This window comes from Lates calcarifer, linkage group LG10 (assembly GCF_001640805.2).
Source record: "Lates calcarifer isolate ASB-BC8 linkage group LG10, TLL_Latcal_v3, whole genome shotgun sequence".
NCBI classification, from domain to species: domain Eukaryota; kingdom Metazoa; phylum Chordata; class Actinopteri; family Centropomidae; genus Lates; species Lates calcarifer.
In genome coordinates this window covers 23371459-23395157 of record NC_066842.1, presented here as the reverse complement: position 1 = coordinate 23395157, position 23699 = coordinate 23371459, and the positions used below count along the sequence as shown (strand labels likewise).

The 23699-nt window shown below is 39.7% G+C and overlaps 2 protein-coding genes across 3 annotated transcripts; both read left to right on the top strand.

Moving 5' to 3' along the window:
* The first annotated feature begins 245 nt into the window (after positions 1-245).
* On the top strand, positions 246-9311 carry LOC108902294 (probable E3 ubiquitin-protein ligase HERC4). Its single transcript, XM_018704094.2, is given in 24 exon segments — positions 246-533; positions 712-829; positions 946-1022; positions 1771-1992; positions 2215-2306; positions 2661-2791; positions 3101-3225; positions 3308-3381; positions 3469-3587; positions 3737-3796; positions 4295-4400; positions 4595-4790; positions 5552-5697; positions 5805-5921; positions 6103-6201; positions 6409-6555; positions 6647-6787; positions 6970-7139; positions 7312-7372; positions 7484-7554; positions 7638-7734; positions 7736-7822; positions 7926-8028; positions 8421-9311. Coding segments are annotated over 24 exon segments (3030 nt in total). The 5' UTR covers positions 246-274; the 3' UTR covers positions 8633-9311.
* Positions 9312-11029: 1718 nt separating this feature from the next.
* On the top strand, positions 11030-23407 carry snrkb (SNF related kinase b). Of its 2 annotated transcripts, none has more exons than XM_051073586.1 (5): positions 11030-11402; positions 12334-12712; positions 12974-13368; positions 18958-19099; positions 20611-23407. In XM_051073586.1, exons 2-5 carry the CDS (start codon positions 12510-12512, stop codon positions 21665-21667), a joined length of 1797 nt encoding a protein of 598 aa, XP_050929543.1. In that variant the 5' UTR covers positions 11030-11402; positions 12334-12509; the 3' UTR covers positions 21668-23407. The 2 variants fall into 2 exon arrangements, with proteins under 2 accessions (XP_050929543.1, XP_018559608.2); XM_018704092.2 differs by having other exon boundaries at positions 11031-11402; positions 12407-12712.
* Positions 23408-23699: the final 292 nt, after the last annotated feature.

Below are 23699 nucleotides of genomic sequence, written 5' to 3'. Positions count from 1 at the left end.
TCAAAGACATGCAGCTTAGGTTTGGTGTGAATGTGAGAGTCTGTATCTCCCTATATCCCTACATGTGTGCCGTATAGACTGGACATACGCCCAGTGTGCTGGGAGTCACAGTTGCACTAAAGGTATCAAACCGCCTGACTCAGTACGTCAGGTGTAACACCGGGCTCTACTTTCGTTTCGTGTTTATCTATAACCTTCGGTTTTGTTTTCCATTTCTCACAACAGAGCTTGACTCCACTTTAAGTTTCGTTTCTGACTGACAGCCGAGCTATAAATGTCAGGTGTCGGTCCTGAAGAGGCACTGAGGAAAATGTTTTCATGGGGAGAGGACTGTCAGCGGGGGTTCTGTTTAAAAGACGGCTCAAATACCGACAGTAAGACAGAGGATGGAGTTCATTATTTAAACCTCAGTTATCACATCAGGGATCTGTCCGCAGGTCACAATGTGCTCGCTTTTGTTAAAACTAATGGAGATGCGTTCATCATTCGCACAAACGAGAGCAAAGATGGGAGAAGAGTCGGAGGAAAACAGAGTGAGCATCAGACGTCTGTCTCTGCTTGTATTTATTTATGTAAAACAGGTTCATCTCTTACTTATGGAGCTCTGGAGAAGGTTTCTGTTTGTTTGTTTGTTTGTTTAAGTAATAATGATTAAGTAATCAGCTGTATCCACTATCACCTGTTGTGTTTCTGTGGTTTGTGTATTTAAAGAGTTAGTGAAGTGTAAAGAGAAGATTCAGGCTGTGAGTTGTGGTGATAATGTGGTCACACTGTTGTCTGAGAGAGGAACAGTTCGCTGTGTGGACATATCTCACACTTCCACTCCAAGGTAAAGAGAAACAAAGTTTATGTTCTCTAAATTTGCGACAGAAGGTACACAGTTTAAGAGATCTGAAGTGTGATTTCATCTTTATTATCTGTTCTTTCTTGTTCCTGTTTTCTCAGGCCACTGGAGGCTTTGAGCTACATACCAGTTTGTCAGGTAGCTTGTGGGAGCCAGCATTCAGTAGCCTTGACCAAAGGTACAGTAAAGAGTACTTTACCATGTGTAATTTTAAGGGGGATTACATGAATTAAGATCTAAGGAGTCAGTCCGATCCAAATTTCTCTACAGAGAGGTTTGGTTTTATGTACGCGCCAAGGTTTGGAAATATTTACGTCTGAGATTTCTACCTTTTGAACAATTACAGAGATGTTTGTAGACTGGCCAGAGTTGGAAAGAAAGAGGTGATGGTGTTGATTTTTTGGCATGTCATTGTATTTGTTTCATTTTATTTAAGATAAACATTTTAATATTTAAATGCATTTATTGTATGTAACTTGGGTGAACCAGTCCTTTAATAATTAAACAGGATCTTCATTACTACAACATAAGTAACTCCTTAGGCCTATACTGTCACAGGCAACAAACCAGAATCAAACTATGACTCTCCTCCCTTAGGAAACAAAGCCCATATCTGAGTGTTGTTATGTGTTTCTTTTTGTCATATATCCACATTCCACTGGTGCTATACTCAAGACCTGGCTCCATTTAATGAATCAAATGTAAAGGATATCATCAATGCATTTGAAAAATGACATGACAAAGTCTTTCTTTTCTTTGGGTTAAAGAAAGTACACAATCAGGTAGCCAAGAGTCCCTGGTCTGTAGTGAGACAGGAGTGTAAATACTGAGTCCAAGTCCAAGATATCAGGAAAGTCTTTTACACAACAGATTACACTATTGTAGAGTGCACCTGAGCTCACGGAGTTGTGGTGATTTCCCCACAGATGGTCAGGTGTACACATGGGGTCTGGATTCCAGGGGCCAGTTGGGTCTGGGAAAGAGAAGGCCTGGTGTCAGCTCACCCCAACACCTTCAATCTCTGTCAGCAACCCCCCTGGTTCAGATCTCTGCTGGGGGAGAGCAGAGCTTCGCCCTCTCTGTCTCTGGAGGTGTGTTCAGCTGGGGCAGAAACGACTGTGGACAACTCGGGCTGGGAGACACAACAGGTGCTGTACAGCAACATTTGACATTTGTCTTTGTTTCACTTTACATTTTAAGCTATAGTCAATGCATTTACATGCATGGTCAAGGTAAAACTGCAGTGTGATGATGTTTACACACCTTTAAAGATGAAAACAATAACAGCACAGTAGTAGCTTTTGAAACTTATCTATAATACATACTATTTCCATAACATGCAAACACGAATGTTCATTTCCTTTCTATAGACAGACACACACCAACTCCTGTTCCTTGTCTGAACATGAAGAAAACTATTCACATTTCCTGTGGGAGGGATCACACTGCCATCTTAACAAAGGTTAGTCAGAAAAATGATAACAAAATTCATTACACAAAAGCTAGTAGTTCTTGAAGATTTGTCATGATTTCCTCACTCGTTCCTTAATAACTACTCATTTTGTGTGCCATATTGTTCACTGTTACTAGAAACCCAGACATTCTCATGCTTGAAGCACTAAGGCCTGTGTAGTGAAAATATTAGTATGTTAAAATACTTCATTTTTATAAATTGGTTAAACAGTCCTTTTTCACCAGTCTTTTTTAAAAGTCTTAATGTCAGATTATTAATATAATATTTACTCTGTACTGACATGCACACACTTAAATCTGCATTACTTGATTTTAACTTGTTGCTGTCTGGTTGCTTCCTCAGGATGGTGCAGTGTTTACATTTGGCTCTGGTCAATATGGACAACTTGGGCACAACTCATTCACTGATGAACTTTGTCCTCGTCTTGTTGCAGAGTTCTTTGGGGCAAAGGTCACCAAGATAGCATGTGGACAGTACAGTATATCTACACTATCATTTTATACTGAAATAATTTTGAGCCTGTTGAGCTCAGTATCTGGATTTAAGTAGTTACTCAGCGACACCCAAAAATTACCTGAATGACTTGACAAGAATTTAACTTCAAATATTGTAAGGCGCCTACAGCAATGGAAAGTTAATATGTAAAAAAGTGGATTAAACCATGTCTATGTGTCTAAAGTGACACCCCAAAATTCATAGAATTATATACTGAATTCTTACCTGAATAAAACAAAGATTTTGACTTTGTCAAATGTTGTAACTGTTCTACATTATCTACTCAGACATCACACACTAGTGTTGACAGACTCCAAGAGGGTTTACTCCTTCGGGTGTGGAGAGCAAGGGCAGCTGGGACATGGAGATGAGAGTCATCCATCTGTGCCACTACCTGTTCAATTGCCACAAGGTAACTAGATTTCTGGTATAAATTAAATTAACTAATGATGATACACTTAGCTGATATTTTTACTCTTTACTTCTAAATTCAGATGGTGATGGTCCCAGAATTAGAAACATCTTCGCAGGAGGAAACTGCTCATTTGCAACATGCACAGCTATTGAGGTATCAACACTAATACATAGTACAAAAGTACAATACATGACGGGAGGATAATAATGTGACCATTAACTCAAGTAGCTTTTTTTGCAGAATGCACAGGAGGACTCAAACACTAACAGTGTCAGTAAAGTAGCACAACACTGTCTTGATGATATGATTGACAAATGGACTTCTAATTGTGATTCAAAGTCATGGAAAAAGATAAAACAGTAAGTATGATGCACTAGCAGTTATTCATTCTCTCAATATGAAGTTTGTTGAATACCCTGATGTTTTATGACTGTAATTATTCATTTGGATCTGGAGCTTTTAACACTCTTTTCTTAGTGCAGTGGATAAAAAATTTAAATCTTCACAGGGAAATCCACAGGACTTTTTCCTCTGCGTCCTGTGTTAATAAAAGCTTCCTAGATCAAAGGTAAACTCAGTGCCTCTGTACATATTATCACCACTTCATATCTGATAAATGTCCTCTTTACCCATGCTAGCAGTGTGGCTCTATGGCAAGTATCAGTCAACATTGGTACTTTGTGTTTCATCCACCACTTTGGTCTAGACTGAACTATCTCAACAAACTGCTAAATGGATTGTGATGAAATTTGGCACAGACATTAATGGTTCCCACATGATAACTCAGGTGACTCCCTGACCTCTTATTGATGCCATTATCAAGTCAGAATTTCAATGTTTCTAATATGGTGGTTTATGGCCAAACACCTGCAAAACTATTGACATTCCCATTAGTTATAGTGCTAATTAGCACAGTGCTAGCTAGCACATTTTAGCATAAAATATCATAGTGTACATTTTAGCATGCTGATGTCAACATTTTGCTGAAAGCACTCTTGAACCTCAGTCTCACAAAGCTGCTAGAATGAAAGTGAACTTTTATTTATTTATTTATTTGTCTTCTTAGCAAAGATAAACATTTCCAGACCTCACCAAAGTACCCAGGCTTGAACTTGCCACTTGCACGACTTGCTTTCAAGAAACTGATAAAGAGGGATGATGTTTTGGCAGAGGTATGTAACTGACATGTATGTAATATGTTTGAAAAGTTTTGTTTTTGAAAAAAATATTTACTTTGAATATCTGTGTTGTCTGGCTATCAAAAATAACCAAAGACTCCTGATGGCTTTCCCTCTAAGCACCACCACTTTACGTACCTGAACCCAGCTGTTAGTGAGTAACCCTTGTAATCTTTTCATCCTAACAGGTTGAGGCTGCTGTCCTGCACTTGCTTCAATCGTTGTATAAGAAGCCGGTGGGAGTGGAGGGGCTGAGGATATTCTTGATTCTCAGTGAGCTTCTGCATGTGATCCAGAAACACAATCAGCAAAAGAGCACAAAACTCGCTGAGGCAGTTGCTGCTGCTGTGCTTAGTTTGTCTGCTGAGAGCCTCCAGGTCATAGGTACTGTGAAAGATCCATCCATCGTTATCTATACTGCTTATCCATAAGGGTCGCTGGTGGGCTGTAGCCTATCCCAGCTGACATTGGGTGAGAGGCAGAGTACACCCTGGACAGATTGCCAGTCCATTGCAGGGACAACATACTGTATATAGATATATCATCAATAGATATATAGACAAACAACCACTCACACTCACATTCACACCAAGAGTACTTTTTCACTTTGACAAAATGCTTTACTTTAATTAGTTCTTAATTAAAAATTAATCTTAATTAATTGTAATAAGTTTTGTCCTTGTATGGAGTTAGTACTGTCCCAATCTAATAGCTGTTGCCTTTTTCAGATTATAATCAGTTAGGGTCAGTAAGATAAGCAGAAGTTTAAAAAGCAATTATAAATTCATTATGTAATTGTTCAATTATGAATTATTTAGTTTTTAAATGTAATTGTAACGTTTGTTTTAATTTCTACTTTTTGTTAACACGTGTTGCTGATGTACTGATGTAGGTGCCTACTGTCCTGAAGCTTTAATGTTGGCCCTCACTTGTAAATCACTTTGGATAAAAGCATCTGTGAAATAAGTATGTCAGTGTAAATGTATGCCGTGTAGATCGAACCACTGACCTCTTGGTTTGTGGAGGACCTGCTCTACCTCCTGAGCCATAGCTGCATCCACCCCCCAGTGGCATATTCATGAGATCGGCTCTGTGAAAAGCTTATTGGCATTAATGTTTTCAAATCTCCATGTTGCCTTCCTTAGGGGACTGGTGGTCCTCACTATCATCCTCCACCATGGTTGAACATGTTAAGGTCTGGAAGAAGGCCCTCTCAGTCATCCTATCCTTCACGCCCATTCCTCGCAACTCTGCAGTCAATCTTCTACTAGTCCTCCAACATATGTACAATGTTAGTGTCATTTTCTGATTTTTCCAGTGAAAAAACAAACCAAATGTAATCCTACATGCTTTTTGTTTTGTTTTTTACCAACCTTTCTTAACATGCCTAATTTAAAGGCCAATGACAGGATTGGAAGGCGTCAGAGAATCCCAGAAAAAACATATTGTTTGGGAATCAGTCGAGAAATTCTTATAGAAGACCTGCTGTCTTGGCGTTCAGAGTCAATAGACAAGGTAAAACAAAAAAAACCAAAAAAAAGATGATTCTTGCTTCTCTCTTGTTTTTTTGTTTTTTTTGTCACTCTCTTGTTTTTCATGCAAAATAGTGTTCATTCATAAAATATATAATTTTGTAAATGTTATCAGCAATGGTAAATTATAGTAAAAGTTAAGTACTGTTATGCTCCTCTTCCAGGATATGAATCATCAGCCACTATTCATACATAATTTCCCATTTGTGATGGATCTGAAATCAAAGAAAATGGCTTTTGACATCAGTGCTGAATACACTCAGGTAACAAACTTGGAGTTGCTCTACAAATCAACTTTAACCAGTGTGTATTATTGTTGTAGTTTGTTTCATGCCTTGTACAGTTTGTTTCTAAACTGCTTACAGCATATAAATTAGCAGTCTGACTTTAAAGGTGCATGAATCACTATATTTATTAACAATAGATCAAATTACAATATGTAAAATTTAAAAAACTGACATGTATTATAGAGAGAGCACCAGAACCCTGGCCTGTCTGGATGTGTTGAACATCTGATCTTTTACTTTGAACTGAAGCTGAAGCGAGCGTCTCTTTTGGAAGGCACTTTCAAACAGTTGGCTGTAGCTCATCACACTGCCTTCAAGAAGCCACTTGTGGTAAATATTTAGTTTTGACCTTATAGTTAAAGCATGATGAAATTATTAAGCTTCTGTCTAAAAGGAGGACTTGAAACTTTTTGTCTCTCAGGTCTATTTTGATGAGGACCCAAAGATCACAGATGTCTACAAAAGAGACTTATTTCACCACTTGTTTCATGATATGATGTCAACTAAATCGTTGATGTTCATGTTCAGTGACTCCAAAACTCTGGCATGGTTCCCCTCTCAAGTAAGACTGTAGATCCTCACACAGGAAAATTGTTTTTGAACCATACACTGTATTTAATGGATTCATTCTATTGATAATAAGCAGTAATTTAACAATGTACACTTTTAGTCAACATATATTCAAACAATTTCCAGAAATTCATTATTCAAATTCACCACTATTATGTATTTTTATTAATGTAGGCAACAGAGGAGGACAAGACAAACTTCTTCCTGTTTGGGGTTCTGTGTGGGTTGGCCCTGTACAACAAGTGCATCATACACTTACCTTTCCCATTGGCTCTGTTCAAGAAGCTGCTCGGTCTAAAGCCAACACTGGACGATCTGATGGAGCTCAGCCCATGTGTTGGAAAGTAAGGAATTTTAAATTTAGTAATGCAAATTTGTGGTTTTACATTGTGATGCCTGAAAAGTCTAAAAATAGTGTAAATACTGTACAGTAAGTAAATGAATAATTATGTAAATATAAGTCATAACATATAACATAAAGCTATTTGTTTTGCTTGTGTCTTGTATTCATTTAAGGAGTCTACAGTATGCTTTAGACTATGAAGACGACCTACTAGACCTGTACATGTATTTTACGGTTGGTGTTTTTCTCTAAAAGATGGCCAGTAATTTATCTCATCAATCTTGTTTACAGTATTACAATGGTTTGCCAACACTACCACTAACCTCTTTCATAACTGATAAACAGATTGACTGGGATGGGACAGAGGTTGACCTTGATCCTGAAAATCCTGGAAAGCCAGTAACAAGTCAAAACAAGTAACACTATATTTCTATTTATACTAAAAAGCATATACATTGCAAGTGTTCTGGTGGAATCAACACTTTTATCTGTGAAACAGGAAGGAGTTTGTGGATGCCTATGTGAATCATGTCTTCAACACATCAGTGGAGAGTGTGTTTCAGGAGTTCAAGCGAGGCTTCTTCCTGGTGTGTGACTGGGATTTCGGTGAAGCTGTTTCGGCCAGAGGAACTGCAGGGAGTGCTGGTGGGCAAAGATGTCTATGACTGGGCAAAGCTGAAACAGGTACAGACATTAAAAAGCTCCTATCTGCAGCTGCTTTCCTACATCCCCATGTGTTTGATCAGACTATGTTAAACATTTTCACTTTCTTTTTTACCTAAATTAGAACACAGTTTATGAGCAGCAATACCACATTGGTCACCCCACCATTAAGATGTTTTGGGAGGTGTTTGATGAACTAACTGAAGAACAGAAGAAAGATTTCCTTTGTAAGTGCTGCACCTTTTTATGAGGATTTCCACACTGAATTATTATTAATAATTATATAATTATAATTATATAGAATTATATTGATATATTAGGATGTGATGTAACACTTAACAAAATAGATGGTAAACAGCTAATCATTATCAACCAGTCCACTCTTCACTGGCTATCGTAACATTATATCTCTTGGCAGATTATATCTCAACTTTGCTGAGTTGTAGTTTAACAGTAATCTCCTATGTAACATCATACTGCTTTGTATTATATTTAGTCACTAAATGCAGTCATGTAGGCAACATGTACTGATGCACAAAGATTTTAATGGGAGTAACTAAATAAAGTAACTTGAAGTAACTTGAAGATTCCTACTTTTCCCCTCACTGGTATTCTTCAGGGTTCCTGACTGGCTTTAGGAAGGTTCCTATTCTTGGCATGGACCAGATCCAGATGAAGGTTCGAGATAAGATGATACAGAGCAGCTCCTACGATCAGCACTTCCCTGAGTCTCTGACATGTCACTCTATTCTGGAGCTGCCCATTTATTCAACAAAGGACATCATGCGTAACAGACTGATAGAGGCCCTGATACCAGACAGAGGATTCTAGATGTGAAGGTTGATCAACAGCTGCATGTATTATAGGATTACTTTCAACTTTAGGATAGAAACAAAATAACTGCACTGAATGCACATGACTTATCATTGAGTTTTTTATATATCAGGAACAAAAGTCTGATTTTCCTCTTTTGCTCAGACCAAGCTGAAATAAACAAAAACAGTGCATTTGCCACTTTATTATGTGCACCTTAAAAATCGAAATGCAATCCAATACAGCAGTCCTCTAATAAGTCTTTGTTAAGTTTACAACATTCACTCTGATTCTGTGTGAGAGAGTTGTAAGTTTCAACTATTTGATAATTTATGGATTTGTGGTTCTGTTGATTTGTATTATTCAATATACTGAAATGAGTAGATGGGGTGGTACAAAATAATATTGTTGTTATTACTGTTGGATAAACCAAAAGTTGTGTGTAACTAAGATGGATTCTTTAAGAATGTTTGACCTTTGTTTAAGTGATTTATGTTGTAGTGCTGGGTGCCACTGTTTTTCCATTATTGTATTGTACATTTTGTTTGTAGCCTACATCATACTATGTAACCATGGTATTGAGTAAGTGAAAAAAAAAAATCTGGCATCAGAAACAGCTCAGTGTGAAAACTTATTTACCACATGTAAAATTTGTTATTTGAAAATGATGGAACAATAAAATATATATATATATAAATTCTTTGTTATTTATGAAAACACTATCTTTTCCCAGAGGTGTACTGAGCCTCTCTTACCTGCATCTGTTTGGTGTCTATTATGAGTCACTGCATGCTGCAGTCAGTGGCTCTGATGTTTCTTAGATAGAGTTTGTGCTAAAATCAAACACAGATTAGATGCTTGATACTTGGAACAAAGTAGTTGGTTAAAAGTAATGACAAGCTTACACCTCAGTATATACAGTACAGTCCTCCTCAGTACACCTGAACCTAGGTAGTTTGTTCATCTTGGAGAAGTCACCTCACTTCCTCTGTGGATTCAGGCTGTCTCAGTGTCTCTGTCTCTTCATGTGATCCCAGACTGACTCTGTGATGTTTAGATCAGGGCTCTGTGTGGTTCAGACCATCTACTGCAGGACTCCTTGTTCTTCTTGTCTCTGAGGACAGTTCTTTATGATGCTGACTGTGTGTTTGGACTCACTGTCCAGCTGCAAAATTAATCTGATCAGACACCTCCCTGATGGTACTGATGAAGGATAAGAGTAAAAACATCTGAAGTGCCTAAAACTTTTGCGCAGAACTGTAGTTTGTGTAATGCATTATGGTAGAGAAAAAATGAACTAGGTAGTCTGTGCTATGCAGGCTATTGCTGTATGCCAGTGTGTCAGTCTGTCACCAGATAACGCCAAATTCAAATTAATTAAATATCACACAATGGTCACCAAAAATGTCAATACATAGACCTTTAGCCTATAAATACAGTATCTCTTGCATTGTGTGTGTGTGTGTGTGTGTGTGTGTGTGTGTGTTAAAGGTAAAGACATGCTTTAGGGCTATGGTAGTGTTAGGTAAAGGTTAGGGTTGGGGTCAGACAAGTACTAGTTATGGTTAAGAGAGAGAGAGCGAGGACCTAAAACCATATGCTTTATACTGTTGGCAGATGGAAGATGCACAGGGTGCAGGTAGAAAGAAAGAAAGAAAGAAAGAAAGAAAGAAAGAAAGAAAGAAAGAAAGAAAGAAATAGACCACTAGATGGCACCATTATTCTGCTAGTTGACTGGTTAGATGAAGCAAAGAGCAACTGGGATGAAATCAGCCAGTGATTAGTGCAGACTGGTGTGGCGTTGTGGTGCTAGAATGAAATCTATAGCTGATAACAAAAACCACATTAAATGCACAGTAATTAATTTAATGTCAGAGAATGCCAGTGTGATGTGAAATAAATAAATACACTGTTGCCCATAAAGTTGGAATAAAATATGTTTTACCTCATGAAATGATTGTGACAATGTGATTTATTCTTGATAGATAAAGTGTATATCCTCTCAAAACAAAACTGGTAGGTGGGACTCAGTATGTAATCATCGCACCTGGTCAAAGATGTAAAATAGGAATAAAACGAAAATGTGTCTGAAAATATTATTCCAGCTTTATGGACAGCATTGTGTATGGGCATGAAGAGACAAACTTGGGAACATTCCTGTTTCTAAGGGCAAACTATAAATGGAAACTAGTTTTTTGTTTAGGTTGTCGTTTCCCCTTTCACAACATCATTACAATAGACGATGGATAGGAATGCAAGTCATGATATACGTCATAATAAAGCCCTTGTGCTTCCCTGATATTTAGAGAAAAAACACATTAGCCTAGTCAGTTATATAATTCCTCGGACTTCCGAGGCATTCTTTCAGTTTCCTCTCCCCGCTGCGTACGAGAGGGTCGCAGCCGCTGTCTGCTGCTGCGCCGCGGGAGCGAGTTGGAATGTATTGACGTCAGAGGGAAGCTGGACACACACGCGCGTAGTTACGTGCACGCACGCCAGCGGGATGTTGTGATGTTCCGTCCTCCACTCTGTCTTGTGTCTCTCTGCTGAAGGGACGCGCGGGCACACAGCTCGAGACTCTGGAATAAATTGAGACAGGCAGGCAGTCATGGGAAAAGTATGTGCACTCATGACCCGCGAGTGTGTAGCATTATGAAAGAAATCGAGAGGGCGGCGCTGTCAATTTCCACGTTCGAATTCAGCGGTGACATTAAGTGTGAGGCTGTGGAGTGACAGAAAGGACAGCTTACTGAACAGCTCGCAGTCACGGGGTATTTGCACCACAATGGTAAGTTAGCACCGAGGTTACTGTATTTTCTTAGTTCCCAGCTCGGTCCAGAAGCGGCATTATATTGCTGCGCCGCTGTCCGTGTCAGTGAGGCTGTTGGTAGCGATTGTTTGGAGGTGTTGAGCAGTAGCCAGGAGGATGACTATATGCGTATGTACCAACTCGGGGACTGCAGTTGAGGCCAAGTATAGAACAGCTGGCCTTAACGTAAGTGTAGAAGCCTGTAGGCAAGATTACGCAGTGTTTTGGATCTAATAAAAGTGTACTGCCAAGGCTGTCAGCGCATAGCCATGGCGAGGCCTGCTCCTGTCCACTTGGCCCAGTGAAGCTGAGAAAGGGGCTTTAAACATACTGGAAGAGGCTGCTGCTGTCCTTAACAGTAACTGTAGGGTGAATAGTAACAAGAGTGAAAATGATAAAGAAAACAACATTGAAGATGACAGTGATCATTTATTGATGGCGATCATAGTAATGAAGATGATGATAACTGATCTAGTTACCCTGGGGAAGATCTGATGATGACATCATCAGATCTAATGACACCTTCTGACCCTCTTTGCAACTAATGACACACACACACACACACACATTATGGTTTCCTGTTACAGTATTGATTTGGCATGCCATTTGTTCTGCATGGGTGTTATTTGAGATAGAGACAAACACAGCCCTTCACAGACAATAAAATAAAATAAGAATAATATTTGACCCTCTACTGTTCTCACTGTAATTGTAATCTGTTATTCACTGCTTACTTTAAGTTTGTTCTGTCTTTGATAAAAGATATGAAACATCAATCTATTGTGCCTGAAAGGATGAGGCATTAGCAGCAGCTGACCTTATCTAAAGCTCTTTTCCCTTTGGGCCAAAGGCCAAAATTAGCAACACAGTCATTTTGTCTCATTGTGATGTCTTTTCTTTGTACTGCCAGGTGACACCTCACACCTTGACACCTTGACACAACTATTTGTTTTCCTTTTATACCTTTCTGTATTCCCTTCCAGCCCCTGAAGCCCTCCACTTCAAACCTTCCTCTACCCTCCTCTCTTCCCAATCCCCTCTTTATTTTAAACATGGACAACTCTGGAGAGATAATCACAGCCCAGGATGGACATCTCGACCCCAGGTGCAGCCCTGGTCGCTCTGATCTCAGCGGACTGTACCATCTGGGTCGGACATTGGGCAGGGGCCACTTTGCAGTGGTTAAACTGGCTCGTCATGTTCAACACTGGCCAACTGGTGGCTGTCAAGATGATTGACAAGACAAAACTTGATGTCATGGCAACAAGCCACCTCTTACAGGAAGTGAGGTACAGGATAAACTTATTTGGAAAGATACAGGTGGAGAAAAAGCACCTTATAAATAAATGTTAAAATGCACTGACACTTTTTTACAGGTCAGATTTAATGAGATTTCAAACAGACACAGATTTTAGATTGTGTGTTATTTAAATGTTAGAGAAAGAGTAGCATCACTCAAAGCATCTTCATCTAAAATTCTATTAAAACCTTCTATTCTTACTTCCTTGAATTACTCTGATTATCTCACCATCATTACAAATTATTCTCAGGTGCATGAGGCGGGTGCAACATCCCAACGTGGTTCGTCTCTACGAGGTCATCGACACTGCCACCACCCTATACCTGGTCATGGAGCTGGCTGAGGGGGGTGACCTCTACGACTACATCCTCCGTCATGAGGGAGGTGTGGCTGAGGGCACTGCCAAGCGTCATTTTGCCCAGATAGTGCGCGCTGTGGCATACTGCCACCAGCTCCATGTGGTGCACCGCGACCTGAAGCCCGAGAATGTGGTATTCTTTCCCCAGCAGGGGGCAGTGAAGCTGACAGACTTTGGGTTCAGCAACTTATTCCAACCTGGGACAATGTTGGCCACTAGCTGTGGGTCGCTGGCATACTCTGCTCCAGAGATTCTGCTGGGAGAAGAGTATGATGCTCCAGCTGTCGGTGAGCAACAGTTTTTGTCGTTGTTGTTGTTGTTGTTGTTGTTGCAGCAAAATACATGATTGTGATACATCAAATTATGTTTAAACTTTTGGTTAAACTGGTTACAAACATTGTGACTGGTTAGGAGGGGTCACAAGTAGATATCTCTCTGTTTGAGGGGTTACAGGCTACGAATATTGGAAACCACTGGTAAGCTTACGCTTACACATACTTGCTTATACATTTATACATACATTCAAATCATAGCCAGGGTTATGTGCAACAAACAAGACAATCTGTTGTGAGATCAGAATTTGTTACATTGCTGTCAAGGAAATATGGATCAAGATATTTCTAAATCTAAATCCTTACCCTGTTGCTTAGTTGATTTAATTCAATTGTTTTCCTCCCTGTACAGAATGATTGTAGCTCAAGGTCTATTTAAAAACTGCTCTGGAACTTTCTATCATTTGCCACAATCCTCACACATGCAATTATAGAGTTTGATTCAGATGCTGACTTCTTGTCCATGTTGGCTTTCAAAGTTCATTCTTGAACTTAGAAATAGCAGTTGACAGAACAGTCTTATTTTAAGGTCCAATTAGTAGCTGTGCAGGTGTTTTTCATCATCCTACACCATCAGCAGAGAAAATGAGATAAGGAGAGATTGTTTCTTCAACCGCTCGTTCCAACCCCAAGAAAGATTTTTGAAACAAAATTGTCTGATAATGTCTAGCACAGCTACAACAAACTGCCAAACATGACAAATAGTCCATATGCCAAACTCAGCTGGAAGGCGTTATCATTTGGAACTGTGCTTGTTTGCCTGAACCCATGTGCATGTATGTGTGTGTAGATTCATCACTTTATAGTATGGCCATATTTGCCCCCTTGGCCCTGTGTATGTATTCCTACGTATTTTCACGTATCCCAGTGTGTGTGTGTTCCTGCTCTGCATTCCATTGCTTGTATCTGTTTGTATGCCTGGGTGGATGTGTGGATGTGTGTGTACTGTACGTCCATAAAGGATTAGTGTGTGTATCTGGGTCAGTCTAAGCAAGCCAGCCAGTCATGAGCCAACTGGGCACATACTGCAGTGGAACCAAACACTGCAGCTCACCACTGGACTCTTAGACTCCACAGCAAGCATGTATATATCTATGTGTTCATGTGTGTGTGTGTGTGTGAGAGAGAGAGAGAGAGAGAAAGAGAGAGGAGACAAGAAAACAAAGACAGACAACAGAAAGAGGGAGTACCATGCATCACTATTTATCCATATCCATATTTATCCTATCTGCTGAGTAGGACTATGCTGGATTTTGGTTTGGGCACTATTTATTCTGGTGACTACAAATGCATCGGCAATGAATACAAAAGTATCCCAGTGCGTGTGTGTGTGTTTGTGTGTTTATAATAATCCTAAGCTGAGAGGAAAAGATGTCCCCCAGTGATCTCAGCTTAGTAAGGTGACTCATAAACCTGTCTCTACACACAGACTACTCTCTGTGTGTCTGATATTTCTGTGTCATAAACAGACTGCTGTTTAATTCACTGTGGTTCCTTCACTTCTGGGAGTCTTGCACCATGCTGTATGTGTTATCTGTTTGAGGACATGGTGTGTGTTTGATGACAATCATATGATGTGGAGGAGAGACAGAAAGGTCCACAGGGCCTTTTGTCTTTGACAAGATAAAGATTTTCTTCAGTTATATAATATCTGTCCATTACTGTGTGCACGTGTGTGTACAGATTTAATGTTAGGCTTAACATTAGCTTCACAGACAAGGAAATTACTTTAAGTCAGTGGAAGGTCATAACTACTGCATGTAGTACATGATAGCTTGCTGAAAGCTACAGGACTGTTTATATAAACAAAGACTTTTCCAAAGCTTGAAAAGCCCAGCTCTAGCATGTGTACAAGGTGTGGCGCAAAGAACAAACTACTTTGGGGGGAAAATTACACACCACTGATCATGATCCTTTGTGCACAGCAGAGACAATTGAATTGTACACTTCAGGTATAAAGGGTTAGTACTCCTTTTTTTAAACAAAATCTTTGCTGCTGTGTTTAAACACTTTGCATTCAATGTCCAACTTTATACTGTGGTTCCACCAATTTTACACATGAAGATCAGTTTATTTATCATGATTAGTATTACTCAGCAAACGGAAAATGACTTGGATAACTTGAAAAATAACTTGAACTTTTATTATAAAACTTACGTTACTAACTGGAGGCTTAGAGTTTGAAAAGTGTGGACATTTAAGAGGCAAAGACTATCAAGTTGCATCATGGAAAATGCAAAGTCCAGTGCTTTTGGAGCTAATTTCAAACTAGAGATTAAAATTCAGGATATCCTGTTCTCTGGTTAATCACTTTGATCTTATTTTATTTTTACAATCTGTCCTTGTCAAGCTTCATGAAAGTGCAATACTTAATTCCTGGCGTACTTTAATTGTGAAAAAATTGTAATTGCTATTCTTTCCACCTGAGCTACCCTAAAGTCACCAGAAGGTGACTATCCAAAGTCATAAAATAGTGACGATGATCCCTTCTTTAGTTACAAAATGACCCTCTGCATTAAGGGATAATCATATCAAAATAATGACATTTGTCTGGACTAGTGAAAAAAAATTGCTTCACAACTGATCTACCTCATGCAGTACAGTATATTTATCATTGAGTGCTGACCTGAATGTACTATTTGATGAGTTATGGCTATGCAATGGATGCCGGTTTTGCCCTCCAAATGAGGACAATAAGGGCTCAACTTGGAGGAGGAACTTTGGAATGGAGCCGCATTGTTGACCCTTCCTGACGTATTTGGTTTTGAAATGTGCACTTCAAAGGACTTGGTCCCTTAACAGGGGCCACAGCTGTGCCACAGAGCCAGATCCTTGGCCCTGCTCTTCTTGGTAGTGCTGCTGATCTCTGTGCCCAAGCTCTTGTATCTCAAATTTAGATTTAGCCTATCTGGTTTATATATACTCTGTGTGTGTGTGTGTGTGTGTGTGTGTGTGTGTGTGTGTGTGCGTGCTGTCAGCAGGACACTATTGCATAGTGAGAATGTGTGATATTCCCCAGCGAGCACAGAAGAGTACATTCCCAGCAGTCAGTGGCTTCTCTTCCCTCTTGCATAACACTTCTTTAGATTGAAATGAGTGTGCCCGTGAGTGTGCCCGTGAGTGTGTCTGTGAGTGTGCATTGTATGATGAGGACTGAGGACTGTTGTTTGGACCATCATGACTATAATGTGGGACAATGGCTGTTTATCTCACATGGGACTGGTGTGTGTGAGAATCTCAAGATAGGTGTGGATCTGAATGAGCTACGGTGTTTGGATTTTTATTGCATTTTGACATAAAATATCCTAAGCGGATATCTGACATCTAGCACTTTTTCAAGTCTTTGCTGATATAACTATATTATTGCATAGTAATCTCACCGTAGAGTATTAAAAAGATAATCTAGCTCTCTGTAATGCAATAATGATTTGTATCTTGAAACTTGTACATATTACACTATGACATGTATAAATAGTGTTGAACTGATTGGCAAGTTAATGCACCAGCAGTGATGCTACATTCTTATCTAATACTCAGAAAAGGATGTTGATGGAAACCGTTTTCCAAAAACACATTGGACATCAGAATTTTTGTGGCAAAAATAGCAGAATTTCAACAGTCAGCAGTCTAGGATAATTAATGTCAAAACTGTTAGTTATTCTCACACTGTTCTAATAATAATAATAAAAAGTCTTAAAACAAGACTGAAAGTCTACAGCCATGCTAGCTGTCCAGTGAGTTATACTCAGGCTGAGTGGTACTTTGAGATAAATGCTAATGTCAGCTGCCGATGTTTACCAAGTCTATCATCTTAGTTTAGCTTGTTAGCATGCTAACATTTGCTAATTAGCACTTCACACAAAGTACCACTGAGGCTGATGGGAATGTCATTAGTGGTATTACTGACTTGAATGCGACTTTTGCAGTCTCAGAGTTACTCTTCATCTTGAGGTTTTGTGGTAACGTCTGCCAGAATCACAATACAAGACTGTGGACATTTATATCAAAGTTTTGGTTTTAGAATCATTACACTTCTAGCATTTAATAAGTAAGTAGTAAGTAAATGTTGCGATATTTTACCGGGTTAAGTTGAAATGTCGACATGCTGGTGGCACGAGAGGGAAAGTCATTACAAACGTACATATCAGTCTATTCAGTGACTGTTGAGATATGTCTGGACTAAAGTGGTAAACTGACTGACTGACTTATCAGCTGATTGTCTTGCATATAGCTCCACCACTTGCATGGAAAAATGTGCTATTAATTTTAAACATCGTAATACATATTAAAAATACAGATATTCAGATGTTCCTATAGTGTGTGGAAAATATATGAATCTCTCTGAAGTAAAAATCATTATTGTTTCCCCTCTTTTGGTCTGACATGAGTACAGCAGACAAACAGCTAAGGAGAATACGAAAATGTGTTAAGAGACCAAAAGGATTGACAGTTCATATTGCTGTTGAATTGTGCTAGTGTTTTTTAATCACCTCTTGAATATGGAGTGCAGTGCTCCCTGTAGATGTCCAGAGAATGATTAAACATTCATCATGATAGGAAAAACTGGAAAAAAAATTGGAAATAGAACTGTCCTTTAACTTATTCATGACACAAATGTGATGTTAGCAGAGGCAGCAATTTATTATGATATGATATGATTTGTCATATTTCTAGTGGTACATCTGAGTTAGCACTGTGTGAACAGAGTGTGCAGTGTTCTTATTTCCAGTGTTTGGGAGAAACAGAACAGAGACTGAAAAAGAAAAGCAAGCTCATTCTCAGAATAGCACAACACCACAACAAGCCCTCTGTTTGTTATGGCCTTCAGCCCTCAGCTCCTTTTCCTCTGCATGTGTGTGTGTTTCCTTGAGCTAGCCACACTGTTCTCGTCTGGTTCAGGCTGTTCTGAGTTCACATGCATCTGCATGAATGCTACAAGAGAGAGGAGGGTGGAGGGAGGATGGAGGAGGGGAAGGAAAGGGAGGAGACAGGAAAAGGATACACTGTCAGCACTGTCGATCGGTACTGGTGTGTGTGTGTGTGTGTGTGTGTGTGTGAGTGAGTGAGAGAGAGAGAGAGAGAGAGTATCAAGCCCAGCAATCTACACCTTAAACCTCACACTTGTAAAACATGTAAAACCAGAAATTCAGCAGTTGCTCATGCACTTTTGTGTTATATATTAACAACCTAATGTAACCTTATTTAGGAGACTCTCCTGTGTTCTGTCAAGGATGTGGGAGGCAGGAGATAATAACATTTCTCTGCTGGGATCAATAAATAATGCCATTATTTTGACCTGGATCCAGAACTGATCTTTTTATTAGGAGGACAGAATCTGATTTTCACCTCATCATCTCATAACCTAAGAAAATAATTGGGGGAGCTTTTCAAGTTAAATTCAGAAAGATATCTTATTTTTTATTATCCCTCATGAACATGAACCATACAGCATTCTAAATGATCAGAAAGCTTAGAAATTGTACGCTATTTTAAAACGTGCGAAGCAAATTTCCATGATTGTCTCTGTGCCTGTGTGTTTTCCAGATATCTGGTCTCTGGGGGTGATCCTGTACATGTTGGTGTGCGGAGTCCCTCCCTTTCAAGAAACCAATGATAGCGAGACTCTTGTCATGATTCTAGACTGTCGCTACTCCGTCCCCGACCGTGTTTCAGACAACTGCAGAGAGTGAGTATGGAGGAATAATCACACATACTGCATAATAAAACTAGTGTGAAGGTTCCTGTCTGACCAGAGCTTCAGAAAAGAGTTATTTGTGTCTGACTTTATTCTCATTGCACATTTTATTTTTTGATTGTTAACTGACTCTTCATCTAAAGACTTACTCTTTCCCAGAGATTTTCTGCTGTTGAACTGACATGGTGAGTCGCCCTGTCTCAACGAGCTACTGACCATAAAGTCATCTCATTAATGTACGTTTCAGTGGGATATTTTATTGTCCTAGTTGTCTCAGACAAGTTCCCTGTCTGCTGCAAATACAGCTCTTACTAAAAGAGTGAATATTTTCTTGGAATGAAACAGTGTGCATATCTATGTATTAAATACTGGCTCTTGTTTTCATTAACACAAAAATATGTGTGGCCTGGAACGTTAATACAGTCACTCGTACTCACTCTAACTTGCGCTTTACTCTTCGCACCTCCAACCAAAGCACACATCTGTTCTCAGCTCACAGGACAGCAGGGTAAACATTGAGCTCCATTCCATAAAGCTCCATTATTAAAAATACACCAGTGAGCCACCCTGTCACTGGGTGACATGTTCTGTCTTTACTGTGAACACACACTGTAGTTTATTTTAAGTCAATCCTACAGACACCATTATTGTGGCATAAACACTGTGTGTGTATACAATTTATATTAACCAACAGCTGGAATGCACTATTTACTATTTATTCTGTTTGAATAACATTTTTGGAAAACTACAGTGCCCAACTCTTTCAGGAAATTACTTTTACTCTTTTCAAAAATGAAATAATTTGTGAGCCATTTTTTTAGATTTACATCCTCCGACAGGAATGGGCTTAGGACTGAATGCCAAAGACAGGGAAGGAAAGTAAGAAAGTTTCAAGAGACGGACTAACATATTGTCCTTTTGGTCTTTTCATTGAATTTGTTGACTTGAGAAAAATATAGAAATTTAACCAGCATTACCTTTTTAACATAAGCATATATACACCAAGGACAGTGAAATCAGTGGTTTAAAAATGTGTACAAATACATACAAATTGCAACATACAAGAGAACTGGAGTACAGGTGGCAGATGGAAAACAACTGTATCTGCAAGTTAGAAGGCGACAGAAGTTAGAAGGTGATAAATACCCTCAACCAAATGTCTTTTTCAGATTATCTGCAACCACAAACAACAACTGACCCAGCACTCATCATATGACTTAGCCCATGGTCACATGACAGTATATTTGATTTCAGAAAAGGAGCAGAATAGAACAGAATAACCTTCTGGGCATTAGAAAGTCTTACAGGTTTCAAGTCATTTCAGTAACGTTCATGGTTAAGATGTATGGACTGGAGATGGCCTTGATTAGCTCTAAATTAGGTTATTCTCTGTGTCAAATCAGTTGCTGTAATGGCTGGTCGATGAAGTGTGAAGCAAGCAAACAGACCCTTAAATCCTCTTCATTAAAAAAATAAACCCCTCTGTCTTTTTCACTCATCAGTCTAATCTCTAGGATGCTTCAGAGGGATCCATCTCGCCGCGCCTCACTTAAGGAGATCGAGGCTCATGACTGGCTGCAGGGGTTAGATAACGCACTACTCAGCCCGGAGGCCCCACCACACTGGCTCTCAGGGACTTTATCTCCCAGCTCTCCCCGCTCAGGAGTGCCTGAGTGTGGAGACCTGCTTGCTGTGAGGCCCCCGCCTCAGCAGAATCTGACTGGACCCTTGCAGGCCAGTCTTAGCTTCACCCTCCGTCCACCTCCGCCTGAGGAGCCTCCAGCTACCAAGAACCTGCCTGCGCTACAGCAGATCTGTGAGGAGGAAGAGGAGGAAGAGGAGGAGGAAGAGAAGGGAAAAGAGGGAGAAAGTGTGACATCTCTGTTAATAGCACAACCAGAGAAAGAAGCCGAGGAGATGCTTGACGAAGCAGATAATCAAGTCTGCGGAGGAGAGGAAGAAGAGTTAGGAATCTCAGTGGAGATGACAGTGGAGGAAGAGAATGCAGTGGAGGACAAAGCAGAGACACAGATGGAAATAGAGAAAGAAGACAGTGGGTGTGTGATTTCAGATCAGCCAGTCAGTCATGGAGACGTGCCGGTCAGTCAGACTCCTAAAGTCCCGCCATCACCTCTGCTTGGTTTAGGGGTCCCGTGTTGTCAAGGGCAGCCAGACATCACAACTACAGAGGAAGGAGAAGAGGAGGAGACAGAACCCAACAACAACACCAACAAACCCCCCCCCTCCTTCCTGACGTCCTCTGCCAGCCTTAATTGCAAAGAGATACCAAAGACAGAGAGAGAAGGGGAGCAAGAAGAAAAAACAGAGGCAGGGACAAGAGATGACCTCTTAACAGACAGATCGCAACCCCACTATGCACTTGGGACTCGAGATGAGGCTGCTCCGAGGGTGGAGCAGGGGAAACGACACAGCATAAAGCTGCGAGACAGACTCTTTCAGTTCCCTCTGTGTGAGAAAGCCCTGGCCCTCAACATACCAACACACAACAAGCCCAAGATCCTCCCACTGTCCCAGTACAACTGCTGCCATGTGCTGTGAGCAAAACCAGCCTGTGTGCTGTCTGTGATGTGCTGCTTGATCACTTGGGACATACTAGGCTGTTTAGCATGGTGGTGGCAGGTGATTGACTAGTGAGCACAAACCCTGTGAAGTGGCAAACCACTGAGCTCCCTGCTAAGCCTCTCTGCTGCAGAGACCTTAGAGAGAGAGCAAAGGCCCTCAGCCCTCGGTGCACAGGATGGGACATGTACAGCTTCATACCTACTAACACTTGGTTAATGGCATTGTGCTCATGTAATCAACATTGTGTTAAGCTAGAGGAGGTGTATAGCACAGTAGTCACACTTAGTAAAACCTCATCCATTTGCTGCTGTGTACAGTAGCAACCATAGAACTATGAGTAGACCGTGTTGAATCTGTAGCTCAGAAACAATACTGAACAGGAGAGAGGGAGACTGCAGAAAGAAGGCAGCAAAAGATAGACATAACGACTCAACAGTTTTTATTGAATAAGCTATAGTCCGTGTTGTTTGTTCAAAAGGTGCCTACAGTGATAAAATGGTTTTCATACAGTTTATCGCCACTGTGTCATTTTTGACTGTAAAAAGCTCTGAAAGCATGTGCACTCATAGATTCATAATATTCATATTTGATAATGTATGAATAAACTTTGAACCAGGCTCTGCTACAGAGTAGCACTCGTTTCCTCTTTCCTTTGCACAACCTGCTTCTCTTGGTTTAAAAGCCCTTAATATAAGCTTAATATAAAGAAAGACTGAGACTGTTATATGATATGATATGATATGATATGATATGATACTAAATAATATATTGTCAAAGACTGAGATGATGATATGATTTTCTGCTCTCTTAATCCTAAAGTCTTATCGATATAATGTCCTAACCTACTGTATGATACTGTTTATAGGATCATTAATCATTAATTGGGATGCAGGTCTTCCATGTTATTTGAAGCTGTTATGTTTTTAATTATACTGAACATTTGAATAATAATTGATCATAACAGTTTTATTTTGGATGTGCAGATATGAAGTTTCTTTTTTATTATGTGACAAAGATATTAATTCTCTGAAGAGATATGTGACTTTGTGCATGTTATTACTGTTATTTATCACAATATACCTCCATTTGTCAAGGATCCAACAGGACATTTTTGTGTAACTGTACCTTGAGATAACCTACTGAATGATGCATAGCACATAGTACAACTATTGTAGCTGGTAGCCTTCTACAAGCAGTATCCTGGGATTGGATAGATTTGTTGGACATTTTGACCAAATATGAGTGACACTGTGTAGCTGCGAGTTCCTCCACATGGTATTATTTTACCACTTAAGTATATTTTCACATACAGTATTTCTGCTCTTTTGAACCTCTGAGAAACAGTGTAAGTTTGTAGAGTAACAGAAGGCCAAAGCTACATTTTCCTCTTCTAGTTCAGTAAACAGAGCTTATTCCTGTTTCCTGCTTCATGGGTACAACGAATTAGATTTTTAACTTGTGATCTGTGACCAGATGATCCTTGGCTTTATAAGGAGCAGATGTCACATGAAATCTGATTAATTACTCATATTTCATCAGTCATAAAATCTGTGCAGAAGAGGGATAAAATCCCATTATTTCTTCCTGTGTGATTGCAGCCTATCTCCCCTTAGTGTGTCTGTGTCTACTTACCTGCAATATAACTAGGACTATGTCTGTATGGAGCCATGAACTTATTTTTCTGTATTTATTTATTAAAACTGATTAAATCAACAAGACGCGCAGTGTGTTTATTTCACAGAGACACACCTATTAGAAACTAAATATCCCTGTTTTGACAAGGCTTTATGCAACTTTACACTTCCACTCCACCATGTGCGGTATTTATCAATTACAGGTAGAAGATGTAATCACACTTACATAAAATACAACACACACATTAATATACTGACCTTCGGGATCACTTAGGGGTTCGGTGTCTTGCCCATGGACCTTCAGCATTTGGAGGCTTAATCTGTCAAACCATGCTACTGATTGACAACCCACACTATGTCCTGAGCCACAGCGA